Below are 23899 nucleotides of genomic sequence, written 5' to 3' on the forward strand. Positions count from 1 at the left end.
TTGAATGCAATTAAATCGAGAATTTGAAGAATGAAATTGCTGTGATAAAAATGTTGGAAAATAGTCAAATAATTATTCGGGGTGAGTGAAAAATTTGCGATTTGGTTCTCAAATTGAGGGACAAATTGCAAAAAGAGTTTGGTCTAGTTGTTCGGCTACACAAAATTTTTTATTTTTTATTTTTTAAACTTTTGAAGTGGTTTCGGATGCGGTTCTAGTTTGGATCCGATAAGTCCGAAACCTAAACCGGTTTCAAACGTTTTTCGTAAATTTGATTCAATCCATTAAAAATGGGTTTTGGGTCGGTTTCGGAACCGGTACGAGCTAACTAATTCTGTCCCCTAACAGGCAGGTTCTGATCCGGCTCTGATCGAACCGGCCGCTAAACATGCCTAACCGTTACCGTGGCGCCATGAGCAAGAGAACTGCGTTTGATTTCCTCTTCCAAATCAAAGCATGTTTATAGCATTCACAACAGCAATACGTCGAACATTTGACCTCCCTTCTTCTATCTTCCATCAAAATCTCGGTTCGAATCTCTTCTTCCGCGCCCTAAATTTATCGAAAGCTATTACCATTGCTCCAGAATCTGAAAAGGATAACAAAGAAGCAGGAACAAAGAGCCTGAGCTGTAGAATTGAGAAATTGCGTAAAGGAGAATCCGTCATCTCTGCCTTCCAAAGTTGGATGGGCGATGGTTTTCCGATACACAGGGGAGATGTTTTCCACACCATCAACCGTTTGCGCAAGCTAAAATCTAATAGACGAGCTTTGGAGGTGAGACATCCGCTTCGATGTTTGCTAACTGTTTGTTGAAATGCTTCATGGAGTCGCAACTTGAGAATAAGTGTTCAATGCGTTCGTTTCGTTTAATATATTTTTGTTGATTTAAAATAATGGGTTCTTCATTAAGTTTTGTATATGTAAAAGTCAAACTGTAAGGTTGTTCATCCACTGCCTCTATCTAATATCAAGTTGTCTTTACTGTAAGGTCGTAGCAGTTTTCTGAAACTTTGGTTCTCTTGAATATTTATTTTATTATGCTCCCATTGGTTTGAATCTATTATTGTGAAGGAAAATGGAATCAACCAGCGCACTCTTTTGCCAAGAACCTTTGTCTTTGTGGACACGATCTCTTCCATTAAGGAAGAGAAGAGGTGATTCCTTCAAATCCCCCATCCCCAGTTGTGTATAAAAAAAACTAGCAAATTCTCTTTCCAATTTCCGCTTTTCGGATAATTTACAGGAATACACGTATTGGTCACTAATTCATAGCGTTTTTTTGTGCCTGCGTTCACTCTATTTTTTTTCCAAACAAAATAAAAAATGTTTTTCTTAGTTATGAGCAGTAATTTAAACTAGATAATTGAACAAGAATAGAAGCTTAACGGCTTGCATATCTTTTCAGGTGATGGAGTGGGTTATAAGGGAGAAGCCTTACAAGACAAAAGAACTAGATTACTCCTACTTATTAGAATTTACGACCAAGCTTCATGGAGTATCACAAGGTGAGACCCTCTTCGCCCAAATCCCATCCAAGTTTAAAAACGAGCTTCTTTACAACAATCTTGTTCTTGGATGCTTGGAAAAAGGGTTAATTAAACTTTCATTGGAATACATGAAGAAGATGAGGGAGTTGGGTCATCCCATATCCTACTTGGCTTTCAATCGCCTCATTATACTTCATTCTTCTCCTAGTTATAGGAAAGAAGTTCAGAAAATTTTAGTACAGATGAAAGCTGATAAAGTGGTTCCACATGTCTCTACTTATAACATTCTTTTGAAAATAGAAGCCAATGAGCACAATATTGAAGGTTTGATGAAGGTGTTTGGCAATATGAAGCGAATGATGGTTGGACCGAATGAGATAACTTACTGTATGTTGGCTTTTGCACATGCTGTGGCGAAGCTGTACACTGTGTGTGAGGCTTATGTAGATGCTGTGGAAAAGTCCATGACTGGACTTAACTGGTCAACACTAGACATTCTTATGGTATTATATGGATATTTGGGGAAGCACAAGGAGCTAGATAGAACGTGGTTCAAGATTCTAGAGCTACCACATGTTAGAGTGAAGAGTTTTCTGCTGGCTATAGAAGCTTTTGGCAAGATTGGAGACCTTGCTCGAGCAGAGAAACTATGGCTTGACATGGTTTCACACAAGGGGTTAAAATCAACCGAGCAGTTTAATTCAATGATATCTGTTTACTGCAAACATGGGCTAATTACTAAAGCAACTGCAGTGTATAAAGGCATGGAGAAAGCTGGATGCAAACCAAATGCCATAACGTTTCGCCACCTTGCACTTGGTTGTTTGAAGGCAGGATTAATTAAAGAAGCAGTGAGAACTCTTGAATTAGGAATGGATTTCAGAATCAGTTCAAAGGTCAGAAGATCTACTCCATGGCTCGAGACTACTTTTTCGATACTGGAAATCTTTGCGGGGAATGGTGATGTAGAAAATGTAGAAAAGTTGTTTGAAGAATTGAAGCAATCCGGTTACACTAGGTATACTTTCGTCTTCAATGCGCTGATTAAGGTGTATATAAAAGCCAAGATTTATGAGCCTAACCTTCTTGAAAGAATGGTCTTGGGAGGGGCTAGGCCAGATTCCGAGACCTATAGCTTGCTAAAGCTCATAGAACAGGTTGAATCCCAGTAGTACCAAGCTCTGTGACAGTATGCGGATCAGCCACTCTTTTTAATCCTGATGATGAAGACTTTATGATATTATGTGGCATTGAAAGAGGAAACAATGATAAATTTGTGTTTTAACCAGTTTAAATGCTCTCTTCGCCCTTGTTGGCTGCATAGGATGAGTTTTTGGCAACGTAAAATTATGCTGTTCACGTGTTAATTTATTTGGAGGCTTCAGAATTTTAAGGTTGCTGATTAACATGAACTCATGCAATTATGTACCTTAAGCCATGTAGTTCAGACTGTTACAGTATCAATTGTATAGCATCTGATGTATCCTCGAAGAAATGTATCCATTTTGGTTCTTGTTACTTGCTTTTGTAGTTTGGATTCTTCTTTAGGGAAATTGACTTGCAGTTATGGATGATACATAATTTAACTCAGTTTCCTTGGTTTTATACGTTGACTAATCTCTCTTTAATTTAAACTATATATCTTGATTTACATGTTCTATTTATCATATTTGGAACAAACTAAAATTATTACAGCAAGAACAAGAACAACAATCAAATACAATAATCCAACACACTTGAGAAAAACCACAGCACAACAAATGATGTCAACGAACTGAATAAAACTGCAATCACATAAGTTTAAAGACGGTCTTTTAAACACAAGATGGGATTTTTCTTTCACCGCGAAAGAATATGAAAACCAGGGCCCAGAAATTATTCCTCGTCACGATGATGGTTCCTGCTCTTTTTCCCTGGTCTCTTCTTGGCCCTTCCCACCCGAGAATCATCCGAGTCATTGTCATCAGAGTCAGAAACTGAGTATCCCCGCCTCCTCCTCTTATGTCGATGCTTGGCATTATCATCAGAAATATCATCATCGGAAAGTTCGTTACTCCTTTTCTCCTTCCCGCTCTTCCTCATCCTCCTCCTTTGCCTGCGCTCTTCCTCCTCCTCCCTTCTCCGTCTCTTCTCCTTCCTCTTCTTTCTTCTCACTTCTTCCTCATCCGCAGAATCACTACGCCTGCTCTTGCCACTTCTCTTCTTCGACCTACCCCTCTTTCTACCATCCCTATCTTCATCAGATTCATTCGCGTCCTTCTTGCTATTCTTACTAGCTTTCGACCTCTCTCCGCTAAATCTCTTTCCATATTTCTCAGCGATCGCCCTCTCGATCTCAGAATCGTAGCCCGAATCCGAAGTCTCACTCTCTTCACTCTCATCGCTACTCTCCTCACTCTCCACAACACGCTTTTCTCTTCCCTTCACTCTCTCCCCCTTCAGCTTCTCCAAACCAGTCAAGACTGTGTTTTGGATTGCAGGGTCCTTCCCCTCTCTATCACCTTCATCCTTAGCACTCAAAAAATTCCTACACTGAAACGTCAAGTGCCCTACTCGACCACACTTCTTGCACGCACCACGAACCTCATCAGCATTGGATCCGGTGATACGGGCAAGAGCAAGTAAACCCTGAAAACTAGCATAAGCATTCTCACCCTCAGGCTCTGGGACCAGGCTCTTCTGAGACGATTTGTCCTTATCGTCTTTATTCGGCGCGTACGGATCGTAGCCAATCGCACTCTGCCATATGCCGTGGGTCTGTAAGGCGGCGCTGCTGTGCACCCGGTTGTTCGCTGGCATGCGAACCCTCCCCGCTGTCGCCGGCATGTTGGAAAATTACAGATACAACCTGTATCCCCGAAAAACACGAATTTTACAAAAACTCTGAGCCAAATCTATGCTTACAATTATAATATTCAAAACGGTACCTCAGAATAACAAAAGCAATGGAATCCAAAGGGTGTAAATTTGGGGGTTTCAATAAACCAGTTATATTAATCCAATTAATTCTATTATAAGAATACCAGAGATGAAATTATTCGACCAAAATGTAAAGAACAAGGCCAATTGAAACTCACGCTGCTGCGATTCGGAGGATCGAGACTTCCTGGGAGAGCGACGAGCAGAGAGAGATGAAGAAGGTCTCTGATGATTTGAGAGTAATAAATAAATAGAGAAAAATACCTTAGACGACATCGTATAGCTGTCCATCAAAAACAATCCATTGCAATTCTTTGTTATTTATGCAAATAATTATAAAATATTTTTTGGGATGAAATTAAAGTTTGATCATGATCATTGAATTAAGAGTAGATCTTTTGTAAGATAGTGTTACGAATATTTATATATGAGATGAGTTAACTCTACCGATATTCACAATAAAAAATAATACTCTTAGCATAAAAAGTAATATTTTTTTTATGGATAACTCAAATAAAAGATCCGTCTTACAAAATACGACTCGTGGACCGTCTCACACAAATTTTTAACTTGAATTAAACGTGCCTTGTGCATTACGTGTAAGCAAACAAAATTGAGACCATCATTCTTTTCAAAGGATAACATTTTATAAAATTTGAGAACTAAAAATACTGTGAGTAATATTCGATTGATAATTATTACTATTTCTAAACAAATATATTTATTTATCTTTACTATATTTAAAGCTTTAGCATGTTAAAAGAAATTTTTTGTCCGACTTATTTATATTAATGTCAAATTTTATATATAACTCTGAAAATAATTACTGTTAACTAACAATTTATGAAAAAAATAATGACAAAAACACATCTTCTTTCAAATTTTACTTCATTAACTGTAAAATCCAAAATACGATAACGTAATCTAACTGTAAGCAAATTTAAGAAAAATGAAAAAGTTTCATGAACTAATTATGATATGCACGACTACATGTTTAAAAATAGGATTTACTGTTACAATGCATAAAACTTTATTTTTTTAAGGCTATTCGAGACGTGATCGAAGAACGGAAACCGTGTTCTGAAAAAGGGAAAATATTATTATTAAATAATTGCTTTAGTTATTTAAAATATGGGACATGCTATATAATATTTTTGAAAATGAGGTTTTTGATGTGATTTTATACGCCGAGTCATAATTTTTAACGGCATTCGATTTTCGACGAAAAGATGAACTTTTTGAGAACTCTGCTATTAATTTCACAAGCTTTCCTAAATAAAATATTTAAATATTAACTAATGGCTTAATGAGCCTAGTATACCATGTTAATGGATCTAAGCTTATACTAGGTGTTTAAATTAAAATAAAAAGGCCTCTAACCCTTACCAACTCCTCACAATGCATGCCCCCTCCCCTCTTAAAATTACTAGGACTCTCCCCTCTCCCAAAACACACACCACACGTAATTTTGAAGGGAAAGCCACGAAAAGCTTGAGGAAAATTCAGGAAGTTCTCTTCATCGTCGTCCTTCGAATCGCAAAAACGTCTTCGTATGTAAAATACGCAAAGGCATGCCTTAACTTTCTTTTTCTCAACTATCACACCATATTATTGATTTGAATTATGTTTGCATGAAAAATATGTTTGCCTTGCAATTATTTTCGTTTTTATGCTATGTCATGTCAAGAACTTATGATTTCAAGATGCAAAACCTATGATATTATTTCATGAAGGGGCTGCCGTGGTAGGATAGGAAGGACGTTTTTCCATGGTGCTAAGGGTCATATGAGTCACGGCTAAAGGCTGGACAAGGGCTAGGGAAAGGGTGATAAAAAAAAACGTGCTTGTTTATGAGACATGGTTTGGCAAAGGGGAAAGCAAGCGTGCGGCTCGACCAGGGCTCGGGCTGGACGTTGTCAGGTGTGAGGAAGAGTCATAAACCACGCTAGGACTCAAGCGCGACAGCTAGGGAAGAGTCCATGCACGATGGGACTCTCCCCATGCAACCGACGGCTGTGCTGCGCATAATGGAACCATGTCTTGGCTAGAGGGGGTCAAGGCTAGGTCTAAGAGTGGTCCAGTGAGGGTCGTGAGGGTTCGGGCACGGGTGAGGAGTCCTCGATGCGTAGGAGTCCTAGGCACATGGAAGGTATCGTGCATGCTCTTGTTTCGGGCAAGAGGCTGCAGCATGGGCTAGGGGCTGGTTCAAGGGGTCAGGGCTGGTCAGTAGGATCCACAGGTGGTCTGGGTAGGGGTTGGATGGAGGTGGCTCGGGCGTGGCTCGAAGAAAACATGAGTTGGCACGAGGGATAGTGATAAACATAAAAATTGTATATTGATTAAATGTTTTATAACATAAATTTATAGTTTTTGTTTTATTAAATGTTTAAATATTATATTTTTTTTATAATAAATTGTATAAAATATAAGTTGTTGTATAATTATAAGTTTTTACTATTTTTTACAGGTTCGATAAAACAAGAATAACCTTGGCGTTGCAAATAAGATTGAGATGAATCTTGGACCTGTAGAAAGTTGATGTTAATATCCACAATATTGGTGGCATTAATGAGATTGAAATCTTCTCACAAGTGGAATCAAATTAAACAACAAATAAAGTTATCAAAGAAGTAGCAGTTTTATGATGCTCTAGCATTTTGACCATATCTCTCAAATTACTTGGTCAAATGGTTAAAAAAAATATCACAATTCAAACAACTCAGATATCTACATGTTTTATTTTATGTGGAAAAGAAAATTCGAATGAGAAGATTTTCAAAAATGATGTGTATTAAAATATAATTTCTTGGGACACCAATGAAGACTTATGTGTAAAAAAATAATATTTTATTTGTGGTTGTCTCCCCAAATTTGGCTATAACTAGGGGTGCATTGTAATTAATTGAATATCCCTCATTCTATGAACAAATCTTTGAGTTCATAATATTTCTCTCTTTATTTTTCTTTTATTTCTTCATTTAAATATAATTATCATGTTAATTTCATATTCAAAATTTTATACTTTGAATAATGAGTAGCTAACTTCCCAAGGTTGAGATGAAAAAGTGAAGTTCTTGGTATGATAATAAGGTTATTAAAAGGTAATAATCTATGTTTTAAATTATTTAATTATTATTTATTGTTTATGTTATATTTATTTCTTTAAGTATTATTATACCCTATTTATAAGTGAGAGTTTTGATTTATTGTTGCTATATGTTACACTAAATTCTTGGAATCATTTAAATGTTAGTTTAGTATACCAACCATTTAAAGTGGATGCCTTGATTTATTATATATAAATATATCATAATATGAATTTCTTGGTATCATTTAAATATTTTTTTGGTTTTACTAACCATTTAAAGTGGAAAACTTTATTTAGTGTTTACAAATATATATAGCACAATAAATACTTGACAACATTTATAAGTTTTGGTATATATTATATATTTATAAGATAATAATATATAATATAATATAAATATGATTATTTAATATAGTGGAACCATTTTATTAAGTGGATTTAAATAATATTCATTAATGTTAACTTTATTAAAATACCAAGAGTGGATCTTTTAATCTCAAAACTTAAATTAAAATTTGAACAACAAAAAATTACCAATTAAAAATTCAAACAATTAAAAGAAAAATAAAAACAAAAACAAAAATGCATTATAGTGTACTTGTAATTACCTTAGCTTCCCTGTGGATACGATATCGTACTCATCGAATTATACTACTTGTAGACAACCTGCTCTTGGGAGTGCAACAATCAAAAGGGTTCAGGTTTTTGGGTTAAATGGCTAAGGGATCGAACCATGGTCCGATTCATGGTTCACGAGGGTAATTTAGGTATGAAAATTCCGTGATAAAATTTTGGGATTAAAATATTAAAGTTTGATTTAATTCAGAATTAAACGCGTTACGAATTAATAAATAAGAAATTAAATATAAGGCCTTGAATTTAAACTAAATAAAAATATTATAAATTTAATATAAGCTTAAATAATTATTAGGGATGGTCTAGCGTTAATGAAAGTAAGAAAAAATCAAAATCGAAAAATTCTAATTCTAGGGGTAAAATGATCATTTTACTCCTAAAAATAGTAGACGTCCTGGTAGTACCCTGAATGATGTAATATATGCTAAAATGTTTATTTTAAATGTTTATGAAATTATATGACGAAACGTTAATGCTAAAAGACATGCCGCATGCTTGGTTTAAAATAAAAATGATTTAGAGGTGCATGCATTTTTATAAGTGATAAAAATATGAAAAGTTGAAGGAGGTGAAGTGATTGTGACTAATACGATGATACAATGATTATGATGATACGATGATATGTAATGCTAATGCTCAGTTGACAAATGAGAGTGTCGCTGATGTCCCCGCCGCTCAGTATTGTAGTTACACATAGATGGATCCATCGACCTTCAGCTGAAGCGAAAATCATGTTTAACGATCTGAATTCAATAAATGGAGAACTTCAACTTTCAACTTCAATACTTTTACGTCATGTTTTACGTTTTATGCAAACATTTAATACTCTTGTCAAACTTCAACTTTCAAATCTTTTGTTGCAACAACTCATGAGACGTACAGATTACTTCTTTTATCGAATTTTGAATGTTCACGTTTATTTAAGAAAATTTTTAATTTTTCCGCAAATTTTGAATAGAAAAAGTACGGTACGTTATAGTTGGTATCAGAGCCGTGTTCTTGTAAAGGGTTATGCCTACTGCCAGTCGCAAGAAGCTCGCAAAGTCACACCTCAAGTCTGTAAATTTTAAGGTTTCCAATTTATGATATATAGTAAGCATAAAGTTTTGATTTCGGCATGTGCATATTTTGAAGTTCAAGTACGTGAATCTTATATTGTCTATATCATGTTCATGCATGTGGGGTTTACGTGTTGGATAAATTATTGGAACAGTATGCCTCCTAGACGTGTGATCGACCTTGAAGCAAGGGATGATGACAGAGAGTCTAGAGAGGAGAGAAAGAGACGCTTCTCCGCCTCCACCTCCAGACATGCAGGCACAGATGCTTGCAGGAATGACTCAGTTCTTCGCACAGTTTGCGGGGAACCAGGCTGCAGTGGACGCTGGGGCGAGGCCCAGGCCAGAGGTAGTATATGAGAGGTTCAGGAGGATGAACCCAAAGGAGTTTTCGGGTACCACTGACCCGATGATAGCTGAGGGATGGATTAAGTCCATCGAGGTAATCTTTGATTTTATGGAACTGACCGATGCCGATAGGGTCAGGTGTGCCATGTTCCTTTTGACAGGGGACGCCAGACTTTGGTGGGAGAGTTCGTCCATGGTTGTCAACTTGCAAGTGCTGCCTTGGAATGGTTTCAAGGAGGTGTTCTACTCCAAGTACTTCACTGAGGAAGTACGCTCCAGATTTACTAGGGAGTTCATGTTGCTACGGTAGGGAGACAACAGCATGGCAGACTTCGTCAGGTAGTTTGAGAGGGGGTGTCACTTTGTACCCCTGAGAGCTAATGATGCCCAAAGTAAGTTGAGGCATTTCATGGATGGATTGCGGCCAATTTTGTGCTGTGATGTCCGAGTTGCTGGCCCTACTACTTATTCAGTCGCCGTATCTAGAGCATTGGCAGCAGAGCAGGATCAGCGGGATATCGAGTTGGACAGGCAGGGCAAGAGGCCCTATCAGGCACCTCAGCAGCAGCATCAGAGGCCCCAGTTTTAAAAACCGTATCAGGGGCCGCCAGGGAAGAAACCTTATCAGGGACCGCCAAGAGGCAAGGGTCCAATCAAGCAGCAGGGGGCGCTTCAGAAGCCAGGGAACTTCCCAGTGTGTCCTAAATGCAACCGCTAGCATCCGAGACAGTGTTTGTATGGGTCGGGCAAGTGTTTTAAATGTGGAGATACTGACCACATGCTGAAAGAGTGCCCACAGTGGAATCAGCCAACTCAGGGCAGAGTGTTCGCCATGTATGCACAAGAGGCGAACCCAGACACGACTTTACCGAGAGTTAAAACTTTTCTACCTAAGCTCAGTATTATTTTGCCTTGCATGTGGAATTTATTTGGGATTATTAGTGTGCTAGTAATACGTTTGAGTGTCTTGGAATACTAACTTCTACTATGCTTGAGGTTAAATGTTAGAATTTTGGGGATATAAGTTTGTGTTGTGCTAACGTCTCTCAGGAAATATTTTCATTAAGATACTAGCTACCCAGGCCTTGATAGATTCAGGAGCCACTCATTCATTTATTTCGGAAACGTTCGCTAGCCACTTGGATATCAAGACTATTGAACTCGACGTGAATTATTCTGTGACAGTCCCATCCGGGGAAGAATTATCAGCTACTAGTGTGGTCAGGGACATCGATCTGGAATTACACGGCCACCTAGTGTAAGCTGACTTGATCGTCTTACCAATGCCAGAGTTCGATATCATTCTGGAAATGGACTGGCTGACGAGGAACAGAGTCTTGATCGATTTTCAGAAGAGATCAATTTTGGTTAGACTGGTGGGCATGAAGCAGTTCCTATTTGAACCAGCCAGATGGAGAAGTTTCCCTCGCATGATTTCTCGCATGCAGGCGCGGAGACTTATTGCCAAGGGGTGTCAGGCTTTCTTGGTTAGTATCATTTCAACACCTGACATACCCACTCCGTCACTATCAGAGGTGCCAGTAGTCAGAGACTTCCCAGATGTATTTCCTGACGATGTCACAGGTCTTCCACCAAAGAGAAAAGTGGAGTTTGCAATCGATCTTATGCCAGGCACTGTGCCAATCTCTAAGGCACCATATAGGTTAGCTCCCGCTGAAATGTTAGAGCTCAAACATCAGATTTAGAAGCTTCTAGACAAGGTATTCACTCGCCATAGTTTCTCACTGTGGGGCGCACCAGTGCTTTTTGTGAAAAAGAAGGATGGGAGTATGAGACTTTTCATCGATTACCGAGAATTGAACAAGGTAACGATCAATAATAAATACCCACTTACTAGGATCGAGGACTTGTTTGGTCAATTGCAGGGAGCTACAGTGTTCTCTAAAATAGATCTTCGATCAGGGTATCACCAGCTGAAGGTGAAGGATGCAGATTTCCACAAGACAGCTTTCAGGACCCGGTATGGGCATTACGAGTTCTTAGTGATGCCATTTGGACTAACGAATGCTCCAGCAATTTTCATAGACCTCATGAACCGAGTATTCCAGCCGTACTTAAATCAGTTCGTCATAGTGTTTATTGATGATATTCTTATATACTCGAAGAGTTATGAGGAACACAGTCAGCAATTGAAGACAGTTTTGCAGACCTTTCAGAGTCGCAAGTTATTTGCGAAGTTCAGTAAGTGCGAATTTTGGTTGGAGAAGGTGGCGTTTTTGGGCCACATAATATCTAGCAGTGGAATCGAGGTGGATCCAGCCAAAGTAGCGGTAGTTAGAGAATGAGTTGAGCCAAAGAATGCATCAGAAATCCGCAGTTTTCTGGGTTTAGCCGGTTACCACAGTAATTTCATTCAGGGATTTTCTTCCATAGCAGTGCCACTCACTTCACTGATCAAGAAGAATGCTAAGTTTGTGTGGAGTGGCGAGTGTCAGAAGAGCTTCGATAATTTGAAGCAAGCTGTTATTTCAGCACCAGTGTTAGCCATTCCAACAAAGCAAGGCGAATTTGTGCTATACACCGATGCATCTAAGCTCGGGTTAGGCACAGTTCTGATGCAGCAGGCTCGGGTTATAGCCTATGCCTCCAGGCAGTTTAAAGTGCACGAGAAGAACTACCCGACCCATGATCTTGAGCTAGCCGCCGTCGTCTTTGCGTTGAAGATTTGGAGACACTACTTGTATGGCGAGAAGTGTCAGATATTTACCGATCACAAGAGTCTAAAGTATTTCTTCACGTAGAAGGAACTGAACATGAGACAGAGACGGTGGTTAGAGTTGGTGAAAGACTACGACTGCGAGATTAGCTACCATCCGGGAAAAGCTAATGTTGTCGCAGATGCCTTGAGCAGGAAAGTGGCAGTTGTAGCACAATTTTCAGTGCAAAAACCTCTTCAGTCTGAGATTCAGAGGTTTGATTTAGAAGTTTACCGCAAGGGCAGAGCTCCAAGGCTGTCTAATCTGAAAGTCCATTCTTTCTTGCTAGACAGTATTCGCGCGGGCCAGCCTTCAGACAAGCAGTTGCAGAAGTGGAGGCTGAAGGATGAAGCCAAGGGTAGTGTACTCTACACAATATTAGATGGTATTGTGAGATACAGAGGTAGAATGTGGGTGCCTAGTGTTGATTCGATCAGAGAGGATATTCTGACAGAGGCACACGCATCTCCATATTCTATTCACCCAGGAGGTACCAAGATGTACAAGGACCTACAGATTTTGTATTGGGGCCCGGGGATGAAGAGAGACATCCACATATTTGTGTCTGAATGCCTCACTTGTCAGCAAGTTAAGGCACATCATCAGAGGCCAGCAGGATTGGTTAAGGCACTCCCCATCCCAGAATAGAAATGAGAGAATGTTACAATGGACTTTGTGGTTGGTTTGCCCAGGTCAGTTAGGGGATCCTATTCTATTTGGGTTATAGTGGATCGACTCACTAAGTCGGCACACTTCTTGCCAGTGAAGACGACTTTCTCCGTGACGTAGTATGTGGAGCTCTATATCAAGGAGATAGTTCGGTTGCATGGAATCCCAGTTTCTATTGTGTCCGACAGGGACCCAAGGTTTATATCGTCTTTTTGAAAGAGCTTACATGCAGCCATGGGGATGAAATTGCTTTTCAGTACAGCTTTTCACCCGCAGACAAATAGCCAGTCTGAGCGAGTGAATCGGATTTTGGAGGATTTATTGCGAGCCTGCATGATCGATTTCCAAGGGAATTGGGAATCGAATTTACCTCTAGTGGAGTTTATCTACAACAACAATTTTCAATCATCTATAGTTATGGCTCCCTATGAGACGTTATATGGAAGGAAGTGCATATCACCAATTCATTGGGATAAAGTTGGTGAAAGTGCAGAACTTGGTCCAGAAATAGTTCAGTAGACTGCAGATGTGGTGGTCAAGATTCGAGACAGAATGAAGACCGTCCAAAGTCGTCAAAAGAGCTATGCCAATAAGAGGAGAAGAGATCTGGAGTTTGCCGTGTGTGATCACGTCTTCGTAAAGATAGCACCCATGAAGGGTATTATGAGATTTGGGAAAAGAGGCAAGCTCAATCCGAGGTTTATTGGTTCGTTCGAGATTCTTGACAGAGTTGGAACACTAGCTTATCGTGTTGCCCATCCGCTGAGTCTGGCCGGAGTACACAATGTGTTCCATGTCTCGATGTTAAGGAAATATCTAGCTAATCTTTCACATGTTCTGAGCTATGATCCGTTGCAGTTGGCCCCAGACCTGTCATATGAGGAAAAACCCATCCAGATCCTAGACAGGCAGGAGCGGAGACTTCGGAACAAAGTGACCAAGTTGGTCAAAGTCCGATGTCTAAATCAATCAGTGGAGGAAGCCACTTGGGAGGCAGAAGCAGATATGAGGAATCGCTACCCGAAGTTGTTCGATAAGGCTTAATTTTGAGGACAAAATCTTTAAAAGTGGGGGAGGAACTGTAGTGCCAAAATTCTGTACACGTATAACCCATGCATTTATTTAATTATTAAAGCATTTATTTATGTTTAAATTGAGTTTTAGCCATGCATGATTTATTTAAATGCATTGTTTTTAATTATTTATGTTTATGTAATGCACATTAAAATATTTTTCGAGTTTCATGTTCAGGCGATTATTCGAGGCGGGATCGAGGAAAATACCTGTGACGATTTTTAAGCAATTTAAAATATGGTATTATATTTTAAGTTAAGGATGGGGCATTTTAAATAATTTATTAAGTTTTATTATTTTAAAAGTCTTATTTACGTATTTAATAGTTTAAGAGTTTAGAACTTTTAAAATTAGTGTGTTATTATTTTAATTGAGGAGATTGATTAAATTAGTGTGTGTTAACCTTTAATTAGTATTTTAATTAGTTAATTTAGCACTAATTTCTCCTAATTAAAAACCCACACACACGTTGCACACACTCACACACACTTACATGTTTTTACACACACTAAAACACACAACACACCCTACACATCTTATTTTCAGATTTTTAAAAGAGAGAAAACCTAGGGTTCTTCCATTTTCAGCAGCCGCCCCTGCCCCTCTGATTTTCCAGCGTATTTTCATGTGTTTTCTTCAAAGATTTTAGCGCCTCGATCGTCCCGGATCAACCTCGCATCTCTCCTCGCTTCATGTTGTCTTATTTCTATGCGTAAAAAATTCATGTATAACGTTCGTCGTTTGAGCAGAAAATGGTTTGGATTAGTTTTGAGATAAGTTCTAGATCTGAAAACTCGTTTTTGATGTCTCTTGTAAATACTGCGATTTTTCGGTCCTGTTTCTGTTAAAACTTTGAACGCAAAAATTGTAGAACTTTTTGATACCTTCATTTTGATAGTAAATTCTAAATATTTGGATCAAAATGAGTGAGTTATAATGTTTTTCGTGGGACTGCTCAAACTGCGTTTTTCAGAAAATTATGTATTGATGTGTTCTTGAGATTTTATTGTTACAGCTTCATTGAGAATCGACGGGTGATCTTTTCTGCATCTAGGTATGCTTAGTATGATGTTGGGATGTTATTTGATATGTCGTTTAGTGTCGATAGGCACTCGAATGCATTAGAAGTAGTAGGAAACGAGTTGGTGTCAATTGCCACGTTTTTCTGAATTGTACGGTCGTAGGGTGGACGTTGTTGCTTTGGGTGTTTGTGCGAATTTGGTTCGATGTTATGGCATGCTAAGATGGGTCTCGGGGTGTCGGTTCATAGTCCGTACGATCGAGTTTAGAGTGCTAAGCAATAAGTTTATTAAATTTTCGTGGATTTCAAACTTGCGCAGGTACACGGACCCTGGCACGGGGTCCGTGCCTTTATTTCTTATTGGGGCCATTTTTGTGCATCTACACGGACCCGGAGCCAGACCTGGGCACGGGGTCCGTGTCCCTTCTATTGCCGTGTATCCCTTTTTGCGCACATACACGGACCCGGAGCCGGACCAGGGCACGGGGTCCGTGTCCCTTCCTTTTGTTGGTACTTTCTTTGCGCACACACACGGACCCATACACGGACCCAGACCCGGGGTCCGTGTACTTCATGTTTTGGGAAAACTTAATTGTTTGCTTTGGGATTTCATGTGATGGTTTAGTACATTGATTTAAATGACGTCAATTCCCGAGTGTTTTAGAACGTCTTAAGCTATTTATGAAGTTTGGTGGTGAGTATGTGTACCTACGTCTAAGCAATGCAAGTTAAGTATTTTAAATTCATTTAGTATGTGCAGCAACGCCCCCAATCGAAGTCCAACGAATCCCTCAATGCCAAGTAAGTATGTTGACGTGCAAGAAAATATTTTAAGCTTTTGAGGTATGCTAAATGTCTTGTGACCAAATTATGTTTAGGATTGGAAAGCGTTAAATTATGAACGGGGACCAATCCACCCGTTAAATTATGAACGGGTTTAGATCGAGATTGGAAAGCATAAAATCATGAACGTGGACCAAACAGCCCGTTAAATTATGAACGAGCATCTCATGTATGTGGCAGTGGATACGTCTCTGTCATCCCGGTACTGTGGTTTAGTCTGATCAGACGATTATGTTATGTGTCACTTGCTTTGAAACATATCTCTACGTAAAATGATGAAGTTATGTATGTTCAAGTATGTTCAAGTATGCAAGCATGTTTAAGAAAAGTTTATGGCACGTTTAAGTATGTATGTACGTATGTTCAAGTTTATCATGCAAGTTCAAGTTTAAAGTATGTATGTCCTATTTTAAAGTTGCATGTGATCTTATTATGTAGTACTTGTTACTTCCAGTTTATACGTGTTGAGTCTTTAGACTCACTAGACTTGATCGATGCAGGTGAAGATGTTTATGAGGAGACTGACGGTGGGGACCGAGGAGCAGGCTGGGGCTGAGCGGGAGGCTAACCCGAGGACCGTCATATTTTATGTTTTATGCAAACATTTAATACTCTTGTCAAACTTCAACTTTCAAATCTTTTGTTGCAACAACTCGTGAGACGTACAGACGTTTATTTAAGAAAATTTTTAATTTTCCCGCAAATTTTGAAAAGAAAAAGTACGGTACGCTACAGAAAATATCATACTCAACATACCTTTCATTAACTTTAAAAGCGTAATATAATCGTGTCATAAAATCATGACGTGTCAAAACAGCTCATCGTTAATCATCATTCATCATTTCTTTTGGTGAATTCATTTCATTACAGGTGACTATCGTACATCATCATTTATGATGGATCCATCATACATAGAACCGCGGTACCCGACGGCTGTCGGACATCAGTGACAGGATTACCCATCCACTGTGCCTAGGCCTCATCATTTACATATATGTCTTATGCATTTACATATACTTTGATAGCCACAAATAATTCACATCATTCAAAACATCATAATTTTCATCACTTATAAAAATAATACACATATGCAAGTTTTCTTAAATTCAAGCTGCAACGTATATTTTCATAAAATCTTAAAAATCGTGATCAAAATGCATAAACATTTAAAATATGATAGAATTTGTGCTCAGGGCCCTGCCAGGACCAAAATCTCACCCCGGGTACAAAATGACCACTTTGCCCCTGGAAACCCAAAATGACTGTTTTACCCATAGACCTCTAAACTTCGACCCGAAGCTTACCAAACTCTTTGAAACATCACAAAACATAATTATAAGCATTTCTTAGACGTAAACTTGAGTCTATTTTGAAACTTAATCGATTCGTTTTAAAACTTGGACCGGAGTCCCGGGTTTAACCCGAATCGAATCGAAACTTGACCAAACTTTTCCTAACTCGAACCATGACTCAAACCTCCATGACCAGCCTCTAATCCACTTATTTCAGACCAATTAGGACCTAGAAACAAGCCCCAAAGGTTGCTGGAATTCTACAGCGTATGCACACAATTTTTTTATAGCTTAAGCGACTTTACGATAAAAATCATATCTCCCTCGTTTCTTATCAGAAAATTACGAATTTGCTATTGAATCGAAGATAACAGAGAGTGATACAAATCATATGTTGAACACATTTTCAGAAAACCAACCAATAAGTCGCAGAATTTGAAATTACCAAGGGTGACAGATTTTGCGACACAAAAATTTCACAGCTTGCGTGGTTTTACAATAAAATTCATATCTCCCTCGTTTCTTATCAGAAAATTATGAATTTACTATCGAATCGAAGATAACAGAGAGTTCTACAAGTCATGTGTTGAACACAATTTCATAAAACTAACCAATAAGTAAAAGAATTTGAAATAACCGAGGGTTACGGATTTTGCGACAACGAAATTTCACAGCTTGCGCGGCTTTACGATAAAAATCATATCTCCCTCGTTCTTTATCAAAAAATTATGAATTTGCTAATGAATCGAAGATAACAAAGAGTGCGACAAATCATTTGTTGAGCACATTTTCAGAAAACCAAACAATAAGTCGCAGAATTTCAAATAACAGAGGGTGATGAGTTTTAAGACAACGAAATAACCCGTAGACTCAAGATGTCGATCGGCCCTCTCCTAAAACCCACAAAACTTCGACTCTAGCCTATAAACCTCTTCCTACAAAAAAAAACAGCTCCTCCCTAATGACGTAATACAACATCCCTTACATAGAAAATGGGAAAAATCGTGAGTTTGCAAAGAACATGAACAACCATGAACCACCAAATGCAAAGGCGTTTGAATCATGCAATATCTATAAAATCTACATGCATGGCACACATATTAAAATATTTACAGCATGTTTGATGAGAAAAGAATGATACAAATCATGCCTTGAAGAATTCTACGCAAGAACGCCGAAGAATGTGTGTCGGGGAAGCGCCGGAGAACTTTTTCCTTGAAGGAATGAGCTTCGTGTACCGATTAAAAATATGCTCTGACGGCTAAAAATACCCAACAAAGCTCATTTCTTGAAAAATACATTTAAAACACCTTATATTAATTAATAAAAATTAATCATGTAATAAAAATAATTTTCTTGATATTTCCCAGGCCTCCGTTCCTCGTTCGAGCGCGAAATGAAACTTAAATTTTTAATGCATGAACTTTAAACAAACCATGACTTAAAAACACTTATTAATGAAATAAACATGCATTTAATCTTTAAAACTTAAATAAAATACTAAAGAAATTTAATAACTTGCATGCATGTGGTTCACGTGGACCTTCAAATTTTCAGGACGTTACAATCTATCCCCCTTAAATTGAATTTCGTCCCAGAAATTTTCTTATCCTCGATAGTAAAAAATGCAAATTCTTAATTGTAGTATCCCAATAATCCACAATTCCGCTGCGCTACTCTGATAAAATAAGTGATAAAATTTGCAAGTCGCAACTTAAAACAACTTATGGTGAATTAGTTTTATTTTACTATGGCCTCAAATTTTGACTTATCTCGCAGTTCCTCATGCTAGAAATGAATATCTCAACTTATCGCACTTTACTTATATATATATATATATATATATATATATATATATATATATATACGAAATTGATACCCTGGGCGCCATTTGCTGAGCGGCCCGTGAGCGACAGCCCACGTGGCTGTACAGGCCGGATTTTTTTATTTTTTTTTTAGTTTTTTAGCGACGGTTTTTTACATTCCGTCGCTATTAGCGACGGAATGTAAAAAACCGTCGCTAAAAAACTAAAAAAAAAATAAAAAAATCCGGACAGAGGGGAACAGAGGAACATTCACAAAATCGATTCTCCCGTCCAACCTACCGCCCACAACACAGAAAAGTTTGAGAGAAACACAACACAGAAAAGTGAGGTTCAACTGAAAGCAAATCTGGAGATCTCGTGCAAGGTTTTTCCGTGCGCCTCAAATCCGAAGGTAACTCGATGTTGTCGGAAAATTTCATACTCCCGGTAGAATTTGTGCATGAATGTGTTAGAAAATCTCGGGTATAAAAATATGTGCGTGAATGTAAATCGAAGTTGTTAGAAATAAAAATTTGGTTTGATGTATGTGTGAATGTAAGTGCGGCTCAAATAAAATTTTTTCCGTGCGCCTCAAAAGCACAGTTTGCTTGAAACCTCACAATTTTATGAATAAAAAGGAATGTAAGATTTGCCTTCAGTTGAACCTCACTTTTCTGTGTTGTGTTTCTCTAAAACTTTTCTGTGTTGTGGGCGGTAGGTTGGACGGGAGAATCGATTTTGTGAATGTCCCTCTGTCCCCCTCTGTCCGGTTGTTTTTTTAAATTAGACATTTAGCGACGGTTTGTTAAAATCCGTCGCTATTAGCGACGGATATTGAAAAACCGTCGCGAAACGTTGTTTTCAAAAAAAAAAAGAAAATGCACATGTGAAGGGTGCAGGGTAACATATCTCTATATATATATATATATATATATATATATATATATATATAAATATATTTATGTATATATATATATATACACACACAAACATATACAATACTCATAATGTTCATCAACCTATTACATTATCATTTATGCAGTTCAACTTAAGAAATCTTATCACCAAACTTTACTGATCGACTTCTATATTCATTAATACACTTAAAAGTTAAACCCGATCTCAACCTCAGAATAATATTAGCTTAAGATCCTTGAATCGAATTTTTATCTTACAGTACCGTACTAACGTAACTTACTATTTACAAGTACATCCCAATATAACGTTGTTGCAAATCTTAAATTCGAGTAGTGTTAATCCATAAAAGCCAAAATATACAATACCAATATTCTACCTAATTAATAAAACTCTTCTAGTGTAGTGCCCAAATTCAGTACACGTAAAACTCATGCGTTTATTTAAATATTAAATCATTCATTTAATTTTAAAAAAGAGTTTTAGTCTTGCATGATTTATTTAAATGCATTATTTTAAATTATTTATGTTTAAGTGATGCACGTTAAAATGTTTTTCGAGTTTAATATTTTAGGCGACTATTCGAAGCGGGATCGAGGAAAAGACCGGCGACGATGTTGGCAATTTTAATGTGGTATTTTATTTTAAGTTAAGATGGGCATTTTAAATAATTTATTTAGTTTAGCATTTTAAAGCCTTATTTATGTGTTTAGTTATTTAAGAGTTTAAAACTTTTAAAATTAGCATTTTTGTGTGCATTATTTTAATTGAGGGATTTTAGTAATGTTTAAAGAGTGTAAGTATTTTAAATAGTTTTATTTTTTTTATTTAGTTAAGCAATTTTTTCCCTAAATTACTGATCACACACACACACCTATTCATTCATATTTTTATTATTTTTAAAAGTGAAAACCTAGGGTTCTTGAGTAGTTCAGCAGCCGCCCCCTCCCTCTGAATTTCCAGCATAGTTTCGTCGAGTTTTCTTCAAAGAAAATCGTTCCACGATCGTCCCGGATCAATCCTCACGCCATCTCCGCTTCGGTATCGTCGTTACGGTATTTTAAATATCAAAAGGCACGTGTATTCTGTTCTTGATGCATCGATCATGTCATATTATGCGTGCGTTGTTATTTATCCGTAAAACCATGTGTATGATGTGTAGAAGTTTGAGCAATCATGTTTAAATCGCTTTTGAAACCCTCTTTAGATCTGAAATTTACGTTTTTACTGTTCTGGTTGAAACTGCGCTTTTTGATTCGAGATTTTTAGAAAACTTTCAACTACAAAATTGTAGAACTTTTCGATGCCTTCGATTTGATATAAAATTTGAGATTTTTGGATGAAAATTGAGTGAGTTATGGCGTTTTTCGTGGGACTGCTCAAACTGCGACTTTTACGAAAATTTGTGCTCTTGAAGTTTATTGTTGCAGGCTTCGTTGGGGATCCACGGGTGATCGTTGCCGCGTCTATGTATGATTAGTATGATGTTGGGATGTTATTTGATACGTCGTATAGTGTCGATAGGCACTCGAATGCATTAGTAGTCGTAGGAAAGGAATTGGTGTCAATTGCTATGCTTTGAATTGTATGTGTTGTAGGGTGAACGTCATTGCTTTGGGTGTTTGTACGAATTTGGTTGATGTATGGCATGCTAAGGTGGGTCTCGGGGTGTCGGTTTATGGTCCAGACAATCGAGTCTAGAGTGATAAGTATCGCGTGTATTGAAATTTCGTGAGTTTGCATTTCTAGTAGGTACACGGACCCCCTCACGGACCAAGGCACGGGGTCCGTGCCTTTGTTTCTTTCGCGGTGCCAAATTCCCGAGGCTACACGGACCCCCACACGGACCTAAGCACGGGGTCCGTGCCCCTCATCCTTTTCGATGTCTTTTTACAGAGTCTAGACGGACCCATACACGGACCCAGGCACGAGGTCCGTGTCCTTCGTTTTTGGGAAAAATAATTTAGAATGCTTTGAAGTTCGACGTCATGGTTTAGTGCAAGGGTTATCAAGGTCGTGCCATGGAAAATTGTAGATTGTCCTAAGGAATGAATGAGAGTAAGTTTAATTGCTACGTCTAAGTTATGCAAGTTAAGTATGCAATTTCATGTTAGTATGTCGTAGCAACGGCCCCGATCGAAGTCCAACGAATCCCTCAACGCCAAGTAAGTATGTTTGACGTGCAAGAAAATATTTTTACGTTTTTGAGGTATGCTAAATGTCTTGTGACCAAATTATGTTTAAGATTGGAAAGCGTTAAATTATGAACAGGGACCAATCCGTCCGTTAAATTATGAACGGGTTAGATCGTGGTTGGAAAGCGTTAAATTATGAACGGGGATCAACCAGCCCGTTAAATTATGAACGGGGATCTCATGTATGTGGCAGTGGATACGTCCCTGTCAGCCCAGTATTGTGGTTTGTCTTATCAGGCATTTATTATGTTACGGGTCACTTGCTTTGAAACATGCCTCTACGCAAAATGAGAAATTTATGTATGTTCAAGTATGCAGTATGTTTATGAAAGTTTATGTTGATGGCACGTCTAGTTTTGTACGTATGTATGTTCAAGTTTATTATGCAAGTTCAAGTTTCAAGTTATGTATGTCCTATTTTAAAGTTGTATGCGATTTTATTAAGTAGTACTCGTTATTCCAGTTTATACGTGTTGAGTCTTTAGACTCACTAGACTTGATCGATGCAGGTGACTATGTTGAGGAGACAGGAGGTGGTGACCAAGGGGCAGGCTTGGACTGAGTGGAAGGCTAGACCAGAGGACCGCAATGCTTACGTTTTATGCAAAGTTTCAAAATACTCTGATTTTTAAATATCTGGATGCGAAATATTTTGAGACAGTTTCTTTTAGCAAAATTTTATTTGTGACGGATGATTTTGAGATTTTTTTTTTATGAATGTTGAGTGACGACCGTATGGAATTTTATGTTTAAAAAAATTTTAAATTTTCCGCAAATTTTGAGTATGAAAAGTACGGTACGTTACAGTTGGTATCAGAGCGGTGTTCTTGTAAAGGGTCACACCTAATGCTAGTCGCAAGATGCTCACGAAGTCACACCTCAAGTCTGTAAGTTTAAGGTTTTGCATTATGTTATGTAGTAAGCATCAAGTTATGATTTCAGTATGTGAATGTTTTAAGTTTGAATTACGTGCATCATAAGATATTGATATATGTTCATGCATATTGGGTTTACATGTTGGGTAATTGTTGAAACAGTATGCCTCCTAGACGTGTGGTAGACTGGGAAGACAGGGAGGAGGACAGAGAGCCTCGAGTTGAGGAGAGGGCCAATCCTCCACCTCCACCTCCACCGCCAGACATGCAGGCACAGATGCTTGCAGGCATGACACAGTTCTTCGCGCAGTTTGCGGGGAACCAAGCTACAGCAGCAGGTGCAGGGGCGAGACCCCAACTAGAAGCAGTGTATGAGAGGTTTAGGAGAATGAGTCTTAAGGAGTTTTCGGGTACCACTGACCCGATGGTAGCCGAGGGATGGATTAAGTCCATGGAGGTAATATTCGACTTTATGGAACTGACTGATGCGGACAGGGTTAGATGTGCCACGTTCCTTCTGACAGGGGGCGCCAGACTGTGGTGGGAGAGCGCATCAGTGGCAGTCAATCTGCAAGTATTGCCATGGAATGGTTTTAAGGAGGTCTTTTACTCCAAGTACTTCACTGAGGAAGTACGATCCAGACTCACCAATGAGTTTATGACGCTGCGACAGGGTGACAGTAGCCTGGCAGAATTTGTGAGGAAGTTTGAGAGAGGGTGTCACTTCGTGCCCCTCATTGCGAATGATGTACATACAAAGTTGAGGCATTTTCTGAATGGTCTGCGGCCGATCCTGCGCCGCTATGTGAGAGTAGCTGGCCCTACTAGCTATGCGGTCGCCATATCTAGAGCATTGGCGGCAGAACATGATCTGAGGGATATAGAGGCGGACAGACAGGGCAAGAGGCCCTACCAGGCTCCACCGCAACATCAGCAGCAGCAGCATCAGAGGCC

At 38.4% G+C, this 23899-nt stretch overlaps 2 protein-coding genes across 2 annotated transcripts; one reads left to right on the forward strand and one right to left on the reverse strand.

Moving 5' to 3' along the window:
* The first annotated feature begins 285 nt into the window (after positions 1-285).
* On the forward strand, positions 286-3289 carry LOC140823069 (pentatricopeptide repeat-containing protein At1g07590, mitochondrial). Its single transcript, XM_073184178.1, has 2 exons — positions 286-777; positions 1409-3289. Exons 1-2 carry the CDS (start codon positions 457-459, stop codon positions 2660-2662), a joined length of 1575 nt encoding a protein of 524 aa, XP_073040279.1. The 5' UTR covers positions 286-456; the 3' UTR covers positions 2663-3289.
* LOC140823070 (CAX-interacting protein 4-like) lies at positions 3130-4685 on the reverse strand. The gene is made up of 2 exons (XM_073184179.1): positions 4568-4685; positions 3130-4338 (listed from the first exon to the last, which is right to left on the reverse strand). The coding sequence occupies exon 2, from the start codon at positions 4314-4316 to the stop codon at positions 3366-3368; it is 951 nt and encodes a 316-aa protein (XP_073040280.1). The 5' UTR covers positions 4317-4338; positions 4568-4685; the 3' UTR covers positions 3130-3365.
* Positions 4686-23899: the final 19214 nt, after the last annotated feature.

The sequence above is a fragment of the Primulina eburnea genome, chromosome 2 (genome assembly GCF_022965805.1).
Source record: "Primulina eburnea isolate SZY01 chromosome 2, ASM2296580v1, whole genome shotgun sequence".
Classification (NCBI taxonomy): Eukaryota; Viridiplantae; Streptophyta; class Magnoliopsida; order Lamiales; family Gesneriaceae; genus Primulina; species Primulina eburnea.